This window comes from Atta colombica, unplaced genomic scaffold (assembly GCF_001594045.1).
Source record: "Atta colombica isolate Treedump-2 unplaced genomic scaffold, Acol1.0 scaffold1, whole genome shotgun sequence".
In the NCBI taxonomy this organism is placed as follows: domain Eukaryota; kingdom Metazoa; phylum Arthropoda; class Insecta; order Hymenoptera; family Formicidae; genus Atta; species Atta colombica.
This window is the reverse complement of record NW_017259183.1, coordinates 2,337,223-2,356,550: the sequence shown is the minus strand read 5'-3', so window position 1 is coordinate 2,356,550 and position 19,328 is coordinate 2,337,223. Positions and strand designations below refer to the sequence as shown.

Here is a 19,328-nt window from a genome sequence, read left to right as displayed (position 1 = left end):
CTGCTACTCCAGAAGATATCTACTACAAGAAAATGATTGACTCAGATCTTATCTCAAGTTAATCGGAAGAAAAATAATTCGGGGAGGGGGAGGGGAGAGGGGGATCGTAGATCGATTGCCGGGCATACCAATCATTGCTGTAATACCCCTGGCATCGATGACACCTCCGCTGTCCTCCTCTTCCCCCTTCAGACTGCTCGCACGAGGCGCGCATGCCTTGATTCGCGCCGGCACGAGGTTTCCCTTCCCTTATCTCTATACGAATTGTACTCGAGACGATTCGAGCTCAACGACGGGGTCAGCGGAGCATTGACGGAAAAAAAAATCGTCATCGGGATCGCCGCAAGAATAACGAGATCACGCGGTCGACAGTCGTCTTATAAGCGGATGCTCATCTTGTGGAACGTCCCGTACGCGAAGCGTAATGTTCCTGGCATTTGAAAACTTTTTTTTGATTTATACGCACGATTGAAAATCGTGTCAAGTTGGGCTTGTACGTATCTGACGGCTTAGAGATTCCGCGGAGAATGTATGCTTCGTTCAAATTGGTTCTTTTCTCCCCTTCTTCCTCATCGCCGCTTTCTTCTGACGCTCTTCCGACGAGTTAGTTACGACTCGGGCTTCCGTACCCTCGAAAAAATAATAATTTAACAATTATCTCCGCGTGATCTCCGCGTGGCCTGTCGAGCTTGTTCGTTTATTTTTATTTCAGCGCGGGAGGTGTAATACAAAAAAATGTTGACGACAGTGTTTGATAAAAAATCGCCTACGTGTCAACGATTAAATTGTAGCGATACATAGAGTATACATTTTGAAATGCAGGATCATACAGGGTGTTTCTTAAATAACGCTCATTAATCATATAATGTTATTCCTAATAAAAAACTGAATCGAAAAATCCTCTACCATTTTGCAATTTCCGCAATGTCTTTTTTTAGTTATCCACTGAGCAAAATGTCTAAAATCGATATATGAGACAACTTTTAAGACATCTTTAAGGAGATTTTCGCACTACTTCTTAATCAGTAGACAGTTTATTTATAATATGTAAGAAACAATTAAAGTAATGGAATAAAAAGATTACTAATAATATCTTACTATCATACAGAATTATTGTTATAATTTTATATGCTAAATATTTTCAAAATGACAAAATAAAAGTTGTAAGATGCTCATTTGATATATACACGTCCATTTGACATATATATTCTAACTCTTTTCATTGAAGAATATAAATTGCTTGTAAGCTCTACGGTCAGTTTAAATGAAACTTTACGAGAATAAACTTAAATGTTTACTTTATATAATTATTACGATGTTTAAATTGCTGTCTTGCAAGTGTCTCAATTTAAAAGAGAATAACTACAGAATAAGATTACATTCAACTTGTAATGTAAAATTCTATAAATTTAGAATTAAATATCTTCAAAATGATATGGTAAAAATCAATGAAATTTTTTTCTAGATACTATTGGTATTATTAATTTTTGTATTACATGTATATTATAGACTTGTCTTATACTTCATTAAACGCGAGAACTTCCTTAAGAGTTTTTTCTTGAAAATGTTTTACAAAGAACACTGAAAAATATCTTGTAAAATTGTCTTATACATTGATTTTATCCATTTACTCGGCAACTTTTAGGCCAATATTCATAGTCAGATCTTATATTCAAGACTGTCTTAAGTACGATCTTAAGAAGTATGATCTTAAAAAGTCACGAATCAGGAGGCTGCCTTAAGACATTACTTAAGACGGTCTTAAGATAAGATTCGACCATGAATAGCAGCCTTAGAAATTAATATCTCGTTAGGAATAATACCATATGATTAGTGGACATTAAGAAACATTCTGTATAGCAAAAAAGTCGAAGAGTAAAATTAATAAAGTTAGGGAGACAGGATTTAGCAGACGTTATCGAGTGAACGTAAGTCCTTTCTATAATGTATTCAGCATCTTGTCTCGATATTGCTGAGAGGGTGGCACGACATTCGTTAACGCGTTTCCAGCGCGAGCGTTTCTGGCACCGATCGGTGTGGGTGCGGTCGTGTGACTCTCTGTCTCTTCGTTCCCATTTCAATCTCCAATACCATTCATGCGTTTTGATGTAACCACCTCGGTGACGACGTGGACGTGGACTTGTACGCGGTTGCGAGCCGCGCACACGCACGCACGCACGCACGCACGCACGCACGCTCACGCATCGCGTACAAGCTCATAAACAAAACGAGCGCGTTTTATTGGAATGTCAAAGCGGAATATTGGTATTCTTCGCGAGGACTCCCCAAAATATGTACGTCCGCGAGTTGCATGCTAATGACCGATGCGGGAACTCGCCGCGGCGAGTATCGGGCCTCTCCTCTCCTCGCATCCGGTTGTCAGCGCGAGTCGTTAGATCGCCGGCGCCATAGCGACTTGATAGCCGCTTGGAACTTCACCTTTCCATTCTAACTTTAGCTCTTCCTCGATCCGGGATCAAATCGAAACGTTTCTCCTCTTTCGTCCGGCATGGAAATCGTGAACGGCCGACGAGGAAATTACTCCCCTGAATTACCGAGTCGACCTAAATATCCCGCCACTGTCCGTCTGACGTACAAATTGGATTCTAATTCGATGTATTTTATTCGTCTTCTTAATCTTTGCAATGTATATATAAATGGCTCGATAATGCTTGTCGATTTTGGCTATCATTTTTGCGAACGAAGCGTGGCGTGAAGCTACCTCTGACGCAGCTTACATAACGAGCGAGGAATTCCTTTTGCAACTTTCCTTAATGCGCGTGGCAACTGATGATGGCGTAACCATCTGACGCATCGTATTATAATTAGCGAAATCCTTTTAAATTATATTTAAATATAATATAAGAGTATCATAATAAGAATTATTGATACGATCGGCCGTTGGTTTAACGGAGATGGCGCATTCGACCGTTCGTCCAACGTGCATAAATTGCCGCGTGCCGTTTCCCCAGTCTCGGGGGAACTTTCCAGAGGAGGCATTTTATCATAAATATCGGCACCCTTGACTGCAGACAAAATCTGCCGTATTGTTATACATCACGGACGTGCGACGCGATCAGTATGGCAAATTCGCGTGACAGATATGTGATAAAGCTGAGAGAATTGAATTTATCAATTAACAGCTGAACACAATTCTACTTTTGTAACGATACATTTTTTTTTAACGTACAGTTGAATCGTCGGAATAACGTAGCCACTTCAAAAAGCCCCAAGAGAGGCCCAGTAAGACCGATATATTACGACGCGATAAGCATCGTGTAACGCGACGATAACGATCTTAGGTCAACGGTTCTGCCGCCGTTTACGTTATGTCAATCCTGCGAAGCGACCACTCGCGATAACGATCTCTGTGTTTCGCTGGCACAGGTGGTGAATCTCCAAAGACCTGTCTCACCAGGTCTTTTCTAAGCGCGACTGTTTACAACCGACGGATCGTTAATCGCAAAATGTTACAGAGCGATTACGCAAGTATCGTTCATCGGGTTGGGCTGTTGCGAAATCACGGGTGCGCGAAAACAAACCGCCTTCTAGGTTTGATTAAGATATTAGGGGGTGAACACAGAGGAACAGCCGCTCTCTCTCTCTCTCTCTCTCTCTCTCTCTCTCTCTCTCTCTCTCCCCCTAACTCGAATCGATATGTATTAAAGATGGTGATACTTAACGTAATTGTCGTAACCCGATCTCGTATGGTAATAAGTGTAGGCGAGAGCGGGTTAGGCGCCGAGCGGGAGAATGTTTAACCTGCTCGCCGGGGACGCGTATTGTTATTTTAATGGGCATTATTTGATTTTAAAGTTCAGTGAATGCCAGTGTGTTCTTGAAGGGGGATGTGATTGCCTCGCCGATAGGGTCCCGGACCCTGTTATTTCCTTTCCCCGAGCCCCATTTTCCACTGCCATTGCCTTGCCCTTGCCGCTGCTCTTGTCAATCTACGCCACTGCACGCTTGAAAGTCCAAAAATTGTTCTCTCGGACGTGCACAAGAATGCAGGGTTATCGTATGGAAGGAAATGCGCATCGAAGGAACAATTCTTTCTCCCCGATCGAAATTTTTACACCGTCGCGTAGCTGCGAGAGGACAAGCATCTTCCTTTGCAAAAGATTATTTCTCTTCCTTCGTTCTTTATAATAAATTTTAACAAGTATATATTTTGACAAACCTTCCGATACAAAGAAATATTTGGGCATTAAAATATTTTCTAACGACTTGCAACATTCTGCAAATACTACAAATAAATGGCTAGATCGAACCCGGCCGCTCCTTCCTCTAAATTAGCAACGAACGAAGGAAAGGTCTGCGGGATCGTGGCCCCGTATACCAGTTGATTTGCTACAAGGGGGATGAAATAGACGGAAGCGAAGGGGGATCGAACCACTAAACTCGCGTCCAGTAAATAGAATCTAATCAACTCCAGTTCCAATCGGTCAGATTTCCAGTCAAAGTAGTCGTTTTGACGACGTCGTGGAATATCCTTTTCAAAGACGCTGCACGAGATCATTCTGGATGGCCTTAGAAACGTCATATTGGTCGATAAAATACACGTGTAAGCGACGGTGATGGAACGTCTTGGCGTTAAAAAGGGAAAAAAAGGTAATATCTCGACAAGAATGTGCACGCAGCCTGTGTCGTGGAAGGAACAACGTGGAGGACAAGGAGATTATTTCTGAACGAAGATGGCAAGGCATAATTAAGTAGCGCGACAGGGAGGGTGCCAGGACGATGTAACTACAACGCTCTTTTTTCCGGAGGCACTAGGGCGAGCAGTTTTTTCCTTTAATGTTAAAAAAGTTACGCTAATATGTGTGCGTGCACTAACGGTAGGAGAAAGCAATTTGTTTCGCTAATCTTTCTCGACGACAGACGTAATTGAAACTCCGACGCAATTATGAATCGCGGAACAAGGGGATGGTTCTTATGCGCGCCCGAAGTCCCGCTTCTTTTATTTTTAATACACGCGTAATTGATAAACGATCGACCTAATTTTGTTCATCGGTAATTCTGTCAGTTATCAATAAAGTTATGGTTTGATAGCTTAGGTCGTTGGAGAAATTGTAATCTGAATATAAAGTTCATTGTCGCAAATCATCACTGCTTGCATCAATAATTACATATCACATAATTATCGATTATAACAAAACTCAAAAATATACATAGACAGAAAAAATATAGTCAATTTTAATAAATATTTCAATAGTGTCAACTAAACATTTACTTACAATAAATAAATATTTGTTTAGTAAAAAGAATGCTTGTCAAATCAAATTAATATATCAAATAAATATATCCTTATATTTAATAAATATTTAATTGATAGTAAATTCAAGTAAATATTTATTAAAATTAACTGTATTTTTTTTCAGTGCAGAATGATTTTGATGAAGTATCTAAAAATTTAAGTACAGAGGTAAAAATTTTTGTTGGATCATCAAAATAATTACATAAAAAATTCAAGCATGATGAGCAATGCTGAAAAGTTTTGATACTCCAACAATCAGTTTGAATCTTACATAATTATTTTGATAGATCTACAAAATTATTTTCAGGTTTGTATTTAGCTTTTTAAATATTTCAGCAAAACCGTTCTTTTCGTACGTACAACAAAGATAATAAATTTTTAAGGAAGTAAATTCATAAAAAAGAATAAGATTCATTAAGTGAAAACCGATGGCGAAATGAGCTTAGCCATTACGAGGCGCGGCGGAAGCGTCGCGGATGGAGAGGAGCTACCTCGAAATATTTCACAGAGACTTATCTCACGGAAGTTCTCGCTATCGGCGAACTTTTTAACTCTATTTATTTCGCACCGCGGTGCGAAGATTCATTCGGTTGTTATTATTTATTACCACCATGCTGCGGCGGCAGAGAGAAAGAGAGAGAGAGAGAGAGAGAGAGAGAGAGAAAGAGAGAGAGAGAGAGAGAGAAAGGCGCGCGAGCCGAGAGGGTGGCGAGTAATAATCGCCAACAATAAACGCGAATCGCACTTGATTATTATGATTGTCCGACTCCTTTCTGTAGCACCCTCAAATAACTTCGTTTCTCGTTAGTAGCCAGGCTCCCCTTATGTCTTGGTGAGCGGAGGGAGAATTTAGCACGAGAGAGGCAAAGACGGGGGAGTAGGCGAAACCAGAGGGAGGATCGTCGGGGAAAGACGAAAGGAGGACAGACAGAGTTGCGGGGAGGAAGAGCACGTTTCCGTTTGCGAGACGATAAGGTCGGGAGGGTGAATGACAGTGGTGCAATTTGAAAAATTACGGGAGCTGCATACGCTTACATATATATGTTAACCCTCGTGTACCCACGAATATCTCCCATGTGCCCTATGGGCAAATATCCCGTACGGGCAAAATCGGGCAAGCCGTTTGCCCTTTTGATCTGTGAGTGTCGGGACATCTTCGTCCTCTGCTTTCTACTTGTAAACATTTTTTATATGTTCATTAAGTGAAAAAGATTCTTCGCACGTTTCAATAATAACAAAATTTCTACCTTTTTTTTTTTATTATTCTGAGTTAGAGTTTGGTGCTATTAATATTTCGGTGTGAATTTAGATTCATTCAATTGTATGATATATAAAATATATAAATGTACACCAAAATGTTATTTGAGCGTTATGCTCAGACAGAACATTTATGATAAATATTTATTACTATTCATTTTTTGAAATGTTATATAAATATTTTAAACATATTTTATGTAAAGCTTTATTCGAAATATTAAAATGTAGACTAAATATTTTATGTAATATTTATAATGAATATAAATAAATATTTATTGTAACTATTTTTTATTTGGGTTCTAATGTCTTATTGAATAATATTTACTACAACATTTACAATACAATAAATGTTTAGGATCTCTGTGCAATCTAAGACCACAAAAAATACTTACAAAATATTTCAAATAAGTCTTATAAATATTTATAAATATTTTGTAAATATTCCATAAATATTACTGTCTGGGTAAAGTCCAGCTCGGATAGCATCAATAATTTTCTCGTCACTTAATAATGTATTCGTATAGTAGTAAGTGTATTTTGAAGTAATTTCACAAAATTAGTCTTCTACTCTTAAATAATTCACAATCAATGCATTCTACTTTTCAACGCGAATGATACTCGTTTTATACGCTCGTTCGTTTTATACGTCGCGATATTATCTCTTCCCATCTAGTAGTAATCAGTAACCACTACTAACTGGTGCAACACGCGTAACCGCTTAGAGGACACGTGCATTCTCGGGCACAAGTCGGGCGGTCGATTCTCGCTCTTGGAAAGCCGATTGTAATCTTTCTGTCTCAGGTACGCACGGTTTGCTACGTGTTGGTCGGAAATTCTCGATTACACGGAGGCGGTGGCGGGCCAGTTTATTACGAACACGTGGGAGGACTTGGCGCGCACGTAACACCGTAGGTAATACGTGTACACCCGAAGCGGAGACGCTCGGCGGTAACGCCATAAGATAGGGTCTTATTATTGTCGGTACACTGTTCCTAAATTGCCGCCCCGAGCCCCGAGTGGTAGACGACCCAGAAGCGAAACGCAGGGTCTCGCACGACTAACTAACGGTGGACCAATTAACTTTCAATTAGAGAATGGAGATAAGTCTTATCGCGTCCACGGCTCCGCGGGGGAGCGGTGGCTTTTAATGGGGCCCTTCTTTACCCGACGGCCGACGTTTATGCGTCCGCGCTGATACATTGTCCCGGAAAGGGTTAGATACGAATCGTTATGTACATAAAAGCGATATTATCCGATTGAAGGAACAGCCGATTAACCAGCGAGTTAATGCGCTCCTAAGCCATATACTTCCGTACTTTGTACGAATGCTCGGAGTTTGCGCGAATTCCCACGAACACGGTTCTTCCGATAATTATAATACGCTCGGAGGCACTTTATCGTCTTCTATCCGTACTATTATCGCCAGCTCGACAGAATGGACTACAGCTTCTCAATTTAACACAGGCGTTAAATTTCTCAATACGTACGCCGTACTTCTTTCACAGAGAAAGTGATTAATCAAAGGGATTAGCACGTGACGTGGCTTAGACTAGACAATCGCGATGAGCGTTACGTTTATTCGAATAAACGCAACGTATACTATTGAGGAGTGAGACATCCATATGTATGATTATGAGAACGGAGTTATCACCGAAGCTCCCGGGTAGGAACACAGCCCGCAGCCAAGTTCATATTTGTGCATTACGCTCACGTGCAACGATACAATAAGGAATCCTTCGTATCGGGGATGCATGCTAAGTACACGCAGCGAGCTCGGTCGTATCTAGCAATGTCGATGCGTCGTTGTTCTCCCCCGTGCCTAGGTTTTGATCCGTCTTTCCTATACCTGCTGGATCCTCATCGCTTGAATCTAGGAACGGGGAACGACAGCCTATCGTTTTCGTCGCACAAGCGATTTCTAAATACAAATATCCTAAACGGACGATCCCAAGTTGCTACACGATTCGCGATACAAATCGACTCTCTAAGGATCTTACGTATTTTTTTACGTACAACTGAGATTATTAAAATTGCATACACTAATAAAAAAAATAATATCAGATGTTTGAGAGAAAATAGTTTCTCAATTTATGTATTGTAAAATTGCTGTAAGAAAAATGAATAAATTGTATGAACTAAGGAAACATAAGTAGTGTTAATCATTTATAGCAAATATGATAGAAAAAAGAACACATGTCTTTCAGTTGATATTTATTTATTAAAATATTATAGAAATAATGTTATTACGAAGAATATTTTTTATTGACATGTAAGCCAGAATTTCTATATACTTATCAGTCTTATTGATTTCATGTCTTCAAAGGAAATCTATTTGAAACGATATCGGTTAATTCCTAGGCATGGAATAATTTTACAATTTGGACTGGTGACTTTGATTTTCAGATTGTACGTGCAAGAGAAAATTGTATCTATGATTAACATATCCGTATAATTCTTAGATCAATTTTTTGCGTAATCTACTCTTTATATAATCATTAATATTTCGGCAAGTCAATCCATTTTCAAATCTCTTTGAAAATGTACCTGATCGAATCGCAATTTTGAGAGAAATGGGAGACGTAAACTTAATCGACAGTTTTTTTTCGCATTTTAATTAAAAGTCATAATAATAAAAAAAAATTCCCGTGCATTGCGAAATATTATAAAATCGCGTACACATATATGATATGATAAATTCGCGGACATCCGTTAAAAGATGTGAAAGTCCCGGCTTCCATATGCACGAGACGAATATTGAAAGGCTTACTCGACACCTCACGACGCCGACATCATGGCGAATAATGCTCTCCACAAACGCTCTTAGTATATGCAAATTTTTCAGGTTTTATACTCGATAACGCAAATGGTAATTTAACAGCTAGAGTTTACTGAATGACACACAGTTCCTCTGTATTAATGATCTTCGTATAGTAGCTGGTATAAACGATAGTCTTCGAGAGGAAAAATACTACAGAAATGAAAACTGTACGCGGCATCCTCGATGAAGAGGAACGAGGTTGCATCGTATCGCGTCGCACCGCGTAATATGGAAGAGAGAGGGAGGAAGAGGGGGGGAAAAGAAGGAAAGAGAAAGAGACAGAGCAATGTCAGCAATGAAGCAGAGAAGAACGGTCGTCGAAGCCAAAGCCAAAGACGAAGATGACGAAGACGAAGGCGAAGACGAAGACGACGGCGACGAGGACGACGTCAAGGAAATAAGGCAGGGTGAGTGGGCGGACGCGCGTCGCGCCGGAAAGCAGCATCGTTCGTCGAGCAGGGCGTTTCGTGGGCGGGATAACTCCGCCCGTTATTCGGCGCACGCTCCCGTTATTCACGTACTCTCCCGACTCCTTCGTCCTCCGCGCTCTCTCGATGCTCTCAGCTCTCAGCCCGCGACGTCTCGCTCGTCGTGGACGGTACAGTCCCGTCTAGCCGCTCGCTCGGTCACGAACCCGAACAACGGCGATATACGGGGCCGTTCGGAGTCTCCTCCGCGCCGCTCGCGTCCACCCTTCACTGCGCGCGATCCCCGGGATTCGATCGGGGGTGCGTCCGTCGTTGATGTCGATGTCGAAGTCAAGGAAGACACCGTGACTACGTGAATGACCGCTATTCGGACGGTACCAAGTGCCGGTTCGCCGCGTGACAGTTTGTGTATCGTAAACAGCACGAGGGTGGTGAACAGTGGCGGTCGCGAAAGACCATCGGACGAATTGTCAGATATAAGTGAAGATAAGTGAGCGAAGCAACGCTGAAGAAATGTTGCCGTATCAGGTGGCCATGGATTACGGGGGCTTTCAACGACAAAGCCCGGTCGGGGTCGGTGTCGGTGTGGGTGTCGGCGGACCCCATCAGGGGGCCGCTGGGGCGATCAACATCAACCCCGCGTTCACGCACTCCTGGTTCGTACCGGCGGACCTCTGTGTCCCGTACAAACAGAGTCAGGGTCCTCTCCTCGAGCCAGGGCATGTTGTTTCTCTTATACTTATTTCTCTAATTACGTATTACGCTTACTAGTTGCTTAATAGTAAAAATATCGTAAAGCGCCGTTAATCTTGGGCGATCCGCGATCTAACACGATTGTTCTCACCTATTGGATTTGACCGCTTGATAAATCATCGATTGACCGCTTCGATCGATTCAATTCAATAATTGCTACAAAATTTATCTTTACTTTTGTGAATCGTGAAACGATTTTTATTTATGCTCATGCATAGCACCATAATTTGAGATACTTTACGCAGCGAGTCTTTAATTAATTTTACAATCATACCCGATAAGATATGAGCGATCTAGAAACATGCCGTCGCTTAATCCCGATGTGTCATGTATTATTTATGTCACTTGACATAACCACGTCCCGCGCGTTCGACAAATTACGCAGGTACATCTGACGAGGTTGACACCGAGAATTTCCGCGGCCCTTCGGAAATCGGATGAAAGGGCCGCTCGTAGTACAGGGTACGGTCCCAAGAGAGCTCTGTCACAGTGAGTGGATAATGGGAATGGTGATGGGTGGCGGTAGGTATAAGACGCAAGGGTGGTAAACCAATGGGGCAGACGAGTACGTCACGCCGCGGCCGTAAACCCGATGTGTGATCGGAAGAACGCTGACGGGGCAACCGGGGGAGCCGTCAATGTTACCTTTCACCCTTATCTTCCTTCCAATATATATACCTCTATTTTGATTTTCCGACGTCGCCAGTAACGAACCGATCACACAAGTGCGATTCTTAATCGCCGTTACTACCGTCGACTATCCCTTGGAGGGGGAGGAGGGGGATAAGAGGAGAGTCCAGAGAAAATCTGCGTAATTTACTTTTCTACATTCAGGAGGACGATTCGTTATTGCGCACACGTATCCCACTCGGCTTCCATCACGCTTATTTAACCGACAAAATTCACGAAAAGACCCCGCATTAATTATAGCTCGGTTTTTCATTTTCTGATTAACTTATGGTTAGACAATCTGATGATAATGGAGGAATTATATATTTTTAGCTATGGTTAATTACTAAATTGATAGTTTTATAGTGAATAATTTTTAAAAATATCACAAAACCATCAATTTTAAGATTAATTATAGCTAAAAAAAACATAATTGTTACAATATTATCAGGTTAAATGAGATTACCTTAAGTCTAAACCGAATAAAATCCGAATCTAATTGATCCTTACGAAATGAGTTAGTTTTCACATATAATATAGTTTATAATGTATCATTTATAATGTATTGAACAAAAAAATGTCATAGATACATAAAGTATAATAATAGGTACTTTTTAAGCTGAGAAGTATCAAAAATACTCTGTAAGTATAAATATTATACCTTTGATGTATAGCTCAAAAATTATCCATTATCGAGTCTTGCATCTACGATATCTTTTGTTCACCATTTCATGGTTGGTATTCATAGTCGATTCTTATATTCGAAGCTGTCTTAAGCATAGCTTTAAGATGTCATAAGCCAATCAGAGGGCCGTATTGGTATCTTAAGACATTACTTCAAATAGTCTTAAAATAAGAATCAACTATAAATACTTATGCTTATAAGTTATATATGAAAGCTAATTGATTTCACCACGACCCAATTTTATATATAATTAATGCAAAGTCTTTTAATAAATTTGTTCGACGAAAAACTTTGCAATCTTTGTAAAAAATGCGTGAGTGATTCACTTTTAATCGACAATTTAGTACGATCGTCTAATATAATCTAGCTAGAGATTATAATATGACGAAGCTAAGTGTCACAAAACAATTAACTTTGACTCTTTGAGATCAGTGACCGCGTCATTATATCTGACTTTGGCGACAGTGTCGCGCCACGAATATATCCTACCACGGGCTCACGTTCCCGGAAGTTAAGACACCAGCGCATCCGGATGCGAGCCACGGACGTGAGGCCTTTCGAAACCCCTTGCTTTCTCTGCTAGCCGAACAAACGTCAGCTACTTAACTTTTCAGTGGGTGTCCAGATCTCAACCAATCCGGTCTTTTCGTAAAGTCACATTATTTTCAGCAGATTATTTTTATATGTACATTGTCATATCGCCTTATATTTTACAATTTTTAAAATAATTTTCTTAAAGCGATTTATAACGCTTTACCTGAATTAAGAAATACCTGAATTAAAGGGTTATTTTTTAATGGGTTATTTTTTACAAAAGATACCTGAAAAAAAATATGTTACCATTATTATTGAAACATTTTGTATGTAATTTTTATTTTCCTTTTTCATCGCGACTTTTTAATTCTCTAAAACAATATCAAAAATTATTATACTCTTTTCGTACCAACGATCTCGATCATAACAGTCAGCTTTCTCTGGACGTTTAGGAAGCTTTATCTACTACGTAAAAACAAAAGGCACGACAAAGCGCTTCGCGCTGTAAACTACATTTGATACCAGAGGGAGGAGGGGGAGAGTTTGGGGTCGCGTCTAAAATGTAAAGGAAAGAAGAAACAGCTCTTACAAGTGCATTTACCGAAAGTTCTCAGGCTCGACCTCAGGCTCCTCCGCATCGGGAAGCTCATCACGTAGACTTTAAGCCCTCCCTTATCTGCGCGTCATCAGGAGCCAACTTCCCTCCGACTCTCTATCTACCCGCTCTCTCGCCCTCTCTCGCTGTCACGCGCACATCTCGACTTTCTTTTTCTCTTTCTCTTCCTATTTTGTCTCTCTCTTTTTTCCGTTTTATTGTAGGTGTGTAGCGCATGCATGCATGCATGCGTACGGCGGTCGTGATTTATGTATCCACGGATGCAGCGGGATGCTTTAGTGCTCCCGGCGTTATTCTTTTTCTGCTTTCTTTTTTCTTGTTTTATACACTTCCATTCAGATTCCGCTCTGTTCCATGGAAAACATTTCCTCACTCGTTATCCATCATGTCACGAATTAATGTTAGAATATAGAGCGAACCTAGTAGCTTTATAATGATTTATAATGATAAGTTACTTTCGTTGATGTCAATTTCATTTACGAGGATTCCAGGATAATTCCAGGAGAATTGTTTTTAAAAAGTAACTTTCTCTTTTCTCATTGGATTCAACGGCAAGAAACGTCCCCAGGCTCATCCTATGCGTAATTGCGTAACGCCACGAATTTACACGCGTCGTGTTATCCCCTTCGCGCTCGCTTATAAAACTCGACATGATTCGAGCGTTGCATCATGAATGAAATCGCGGACCGTACTTTGGTCCACTAGAGGCGAGGGATGTACCATGAATAATTCATGACATCGAATAAGAACGTAAACGACAAAAGACAAACGCTCACTCTTTCTTTTTTATAGCGACATTGCGAAGAGGTTCACCAACTCGCCGACATCTTATCGTTTCTCTGGCAACTAACTGCGTCGGACGAATTTGAGAGTTCGGATTAGCATCGTTCAAGAAACTATAGAAATCTAAATCGTTGCAAACCATAGCGATTTACGATTCTCCGTGCGAATCTAATCGCGACGCCGGTACCGTAAAACTTATTCTTCGCTCCTCGTTATCGAAACGGTCGGCGGAAATGACATTTTTCGCCGTAACACTACAAAAGCCCGGGCATCCGATAGCTACCCGGTTTCCCACCCCGATTCCAGGGACCGCGAAAGAAAATTATGTCGAAACTGGAGCCGTAACATTAGGAGCATTGTATTGTTGCGCGAGGCTACGACTCTCCTGGGAATAGGTTGGAAGGTCCGTTTGTCCTTTTCCGACTCACGTTCCTCTTCGACGAGAACAACGCGCACACACAGGCACACGTACGCCATGGACGCGAAAATACAGATGGAACCGGGACATACCCTCAGGTGGTGCTTCGGACCGGCAAATGAATCGTTTAATTGAATTAGTCAATGAGTCCGTGCTACGACGCGCATTATAATTTCTATGGTTGCCGATACCGCTCTCACTTCCCGTCTTATTACTGAGAGGAATCATATCCAAGAGCTTGGAAACGACCATCATCAGGGGTTGCGGAAGGGTTGCGAACATTTCTTATCATTCGAACAAGGTGGTAATCTCGTATAACGATATTCAATCTCTACAAATATTATATTTTTCAATTTTGCGTTTTATCGTAAAATCCTGACTGAGGAAAATCCAAGAAAATTACACCAACGACTACAGACTAAAAATAATCTTATTAACTATAAAAAAAAATACGACAGATAATAATAATAAAGATTAACCTAATCTTGTCAAGAGACTCTTGACAAGAATTTTCTTAATGTGAAAAAATTTTCTTTGGTGAAATGTGATTATTCCTTACAATATCAAGGATTGCTGCTGATATTTGAAAAAAATCAGATTAATATGTACTATATTTCCTTTCTTTTGATAATCGAGTCGATTATTCGCACTGTCATTTTTTTATACCTGGTCAAAACGACATCCGGTGTGACGATTACATGATCTGAACCGCGCTTGAAACGGAGAAACTGGGAAACGGAGGGTGCGGGAATTCGAGGGCGAGAGCTCGTCATAGCTCGCTGCTGAATTATTGATGGGCAGCACTTAAAGAGGCAAGAGGATGTCGAGTGGCTGAAGACGCCTCCACGATGGTAGCCTTCTCGAGGATCGCCAAGGATATGCGATGGTTGCGCGAGGGACCGCTATCTCCGGTCCCACGGGATTCTCGAATCTCGCGAGCCCTCGTCCTACCGCCCTCGCCGCCCAATTCCGACCAATTTGACCGAAAGTTGGACGTAATTTTATTTTCACACGTCTGCAGACGCGTTTCGCCGCGGCGGTGATCCGAACGAGGGCGGCTACTCGGCGTGCTTAGACTTTAGCTTCTCTCCGGCTATAAGTTCCTCTTGGGGAATGGACTCGACACGGTCAAAGGAAACGAAGGAACCTACGTCCCTCTTCCATCGTATTCTTTATCCTCACCAATCGCCGGCAGAACCTTTTAATCGTCTCAATTTGATCCGTGTTCACGTGACGGGGCGCGGAAGAAGTTTGTGCTACAAGTAAACATGACACGTGAAAAAATACGCGAAACTCGTGTTACATTTGTATTATTATAATGTTGAAAGGAGTTGTTGTATTCATTTGAGCCGATAAGAATCGCAACATCAAGTACCACTGGGAAAAGTTTAGCGCACGCTCCACTGCAAAATGTGTACTCTATCATTTTACGAACAGTCGCGGAAGGGAGGAATCTGTCATTATCCCTTTGGGACGAAAACGAAAGTCCTCCCGTAAACGAAACTTCATCGGGGGATAGGAAGGATCGAATGTCACGGAATGCCTGTAAAATGCCAAAACAAGATTCTGGAACAGTGGTGGCTTATGTACATCGGAGGAATGCTCTTTCTTTCTCTCCCCCTTTCTTTCGTTTTTACGACTTCCGATCCTTGCTTGGGTGGCAGCGAGAATGGTCATAATGGGTTACCATCGTGTTGGCGCATCTTTCGCGCGAGGGAGAGACAAAATTCAAGGTGGATGGGGAAAGCATCGACGTTTTACAGTCGTTAAGCGCAATAACGAACGAATAAAAATCCCATTGCGTTTCGTGTCATTTCGATTCGAACCACCGGCGCGGCGCTTCCATCAAATCAGTCCCCGGCTTTTGAACACTGGGAGTTAATGGGCAAAACTCTTAACTATTCAATGCGTTCCCAGGGACAAATCTTGCGAAAAGTTAGAGTTTCTCCAATTTACATTTACTCTTTAACTCATTGCGATATCCCTGAAGAAGAAGGGTAAGAAGCTTTACCGTTTTCCAAATGGAAAACAGTTGACGGTTAAAAATTAACATTTGATTGTACGCAACGTTGTTTGAATCTCAACGTATCCGAAACGAGTCCGTTGGGCAAGTATTCGTCGCGATTTAACAAAATCTTCGCGTATGCTCGCGACATCCTGGAAAGTAACGCTCGACGTGGTCCACCCGCGCCAATTCTCCGATTCGCCGTCGTCGAAGGTTAACGACCAAGCGGTACCAAGAACGGCACGTAGATTACGCACGGTGCCGTCGCTGTCGCAGCCACCATTTCCAATTGGCCGGCGTTTACAGTTTAAATGTAAAACCGAGGACTCGAGGGGCCGTCCATTGGGCGTGGTTACGTTACGCCGATGTTCACTCACGGATACGTTCGCCGGCTTGTCAGTAAACATGGGCTTCATAGCGCTTGAATAATGTATGCCGCTTAAGCGGTGGCCGCACCGCGACACAACATCGCCACGCCTCTCCGCCTTTATACCTATTTGCGCGACCGCATAATTTCAGCTTCTGCCGCGCGCATTTGCGCGAAATAACAATGCCCGCCTGTCGTACGTCGCGTCGCTCGCAAATATCATATTAGGAGACGCAGAGCGATAAACGACGGGCATCTTATAGAAGGAATCGGAAGTATAAAGTAAATCAGCGGGCCGATCGCCAATTTTTTTCTAAGATGAAGATTATGGTCGGTGTTCGCAGTTAGTTCTTATATTTAAGACCGTCCTAAGTATAGTTTTAAGATGTCATTGACTAATCAGAGGGCTGTATTAGCATCTTAAAATGTTACTTAAGACGGTCTTGAAACAAGAATCGACTATGAATATCGATTTAAAACTTACAAAAAGTCCATAGACTTTTACAATCATCTCGCAGGACATTCATCAGACAACTATAGTCTTTTAATCAAATCGAGTCTACCCCCAGGGGGTTGTATTTCCGCACTCACAATTTTAAGTTAATCAACTCTTAACTACGAATATATTATAGTGAATGTGGATTTTTAGTTTTAGATATGAAAAGGCGATAAATAAAAGTAATCGTTCTCCACCTTCCGTATACGCATTGCGTTTCCTTATATTTTTTAGCATTAATTATAAAATGTAGAATAAAATGTCACTTGTTTTCCTACAGTAATTAATCAAAATTACAAGGCAAGTGGCGAAAATTTCAGAGACTCCACAGCCACAGTTGATAGTTAGGGCCATCACAAAGGGTGGTATTCATAGTCCATTCTTATTTTAAGACTGTCTTAAGTAATGTCTTAAGACGTTTATGCGGCCCTCTGATTAATTCGTAATACTTCAAGACAGAACTTAAGACGATCTTGAATATGAATACCGGCCAAAATGACATAAGCTGCACAAGCTGCTTAAAATCGCTGGTGATCATCCGTAATCACCAATGATCATCCGACGACAGAAAAAGAGACCATATCGATTTGCATAAGATGTTCATTGGTCTAGCAGTCTTACGCTATGGTTATGCAGCTTATGTCATATATTGTATATGGTGATCTCTAAAGCTAAACGTTGACAGACGGAATTATTTGATAATTTTTTTTTCTCTGGGGACTATTCTCTGTACGTGCGAATTACGACTCACGATAGATTCGTACTGTGATCCAAAGAGATGCGCTGTTTTCGCCGCTGTAACCGTGCGCGTGTTTGCATTACAGCATCTTGGAATTGCGCAAGGAGAAGAGCCGAGACGCGGCGAGGTCGCGGCGGGGTAAAGAAAACTTTGAGTTCTACGAGCTCGCGAAAATGCTACCACTACCGGCAGCCATTACCTCCCAGCTGGACAAGGCCTCCATAATAAGGCTAACGATCTCGTACCTCAAACTACGCGACTTCTCCAGTCACGGCGATCCGCCGTGGTCTCGCGATGGTCCACCGCCCAGCAAATCCGTCAAAGGTAAGACAATACGTATTTCATATATTGGCGACTTGCAAGAAGAAAAAAGGCCTTCGCTGGCACAGCAGATTTCGCGCTCTTACAACGATTGTCATTGGCTCTGTTGTACGGACAAGGGAAAGATTTCTTAAGAATACTAACTTTATTCATTGAAAATTATTTCAATTCGCAAATTATTTGGATTGTAACGTTTCATCGCAAGAGTAAAATGTATTTGTTATTAAGAATATAATATACTTTGGTATTTAGTAGCAAATTAACAACAAGTTCAATGCCATAATGGACCAAGCTGGATTTTATATGCTTTAAATAATTTTTATGAAAATTTATACACTATGTACTGTGCGTCGAATTGATTTTTCGTGATATTACTATAGTAGTTTAATTGCGTTTATAAATCCGTGAGAAAAATCAATTCAAATGACTTCATAAACTATTCGTTTGTAGTAAATTAAATTTGCTTAGTAATCAATTTATATTTCTGTGAGATATAAAATTTCGTCCCTTCTTATTGTTGTCAGATATAGATTCAGTACGTAGAATCGAGAGAATATTTTGTTTTAATTTATCGTGATAGACATAGTCTCGTTTCCGGACAGCCGATTCAACGAAGATATATCTGCCGATGATGTCTTTGATGGATCAGCATTTAAGGGGGAGTCATCCAGACTGTTAATAGGGATCGGGACCCGTATATTCTGTACGCCTAACTTTCTCTCTGGGGATAAGAATAAGAGAGGAAGTCAGCCGCGTTATAATTCCTTTACGCTCGCGTCGTCTGCAGTGGAATAGACTAGCGTTGCGGCGGACACGTGCGGAATGTATCGTCACAATATTTCATCATATGAAGAGCAGAATTCCAAAATGCATTTTATCAAAAATTTCATTTTTTTAATTAGAGATGGATTAGAGAGTGTTCAGTATTGAAAGATATTATAAGCTACTCTGAAATGTTCAGGAAGTATTTTGTTAATTTATATATATATATATGCTGAAAAAAACAGACATTTTGAAGTGCATTATATTTTTTTAATTAGAGACAAGCAAAATACATTTGTTTAATATTTTTAGCAATTGTTTAGCAATTTTATTTAATATTTCACATCCTACTGATTGATATTTATATTGTTATTTTCTTACGGAGTTTCTTCTTTCTTTCTCGTTTTCTAAAAATTACAT

The 19,328-nt window shown here is 40.9% G+C and overlaps 1 protein-coding gene across 1 annotated transcript in view; it reads left to right on the top strand.

The window, feature by feature from the left end:
• The window catches only part of LOC108689435 (protein trachealess), a 94,493-nt gene that overhangs the window by 64,737 nt on the left and 10,428 nt on the right, over positions 1–19,328 (top strand). The window contains exon 5 of the mRNA XM_018196229.1: positions 17,911–18,149. Within this exon, the coding sequence (XP_018051718.1) occupies positions 17,911–18,149 (239 nt within the window). The remainder of the gene's footprint in view (positions 1–17,910; positions 18,150–19,328) is intronic.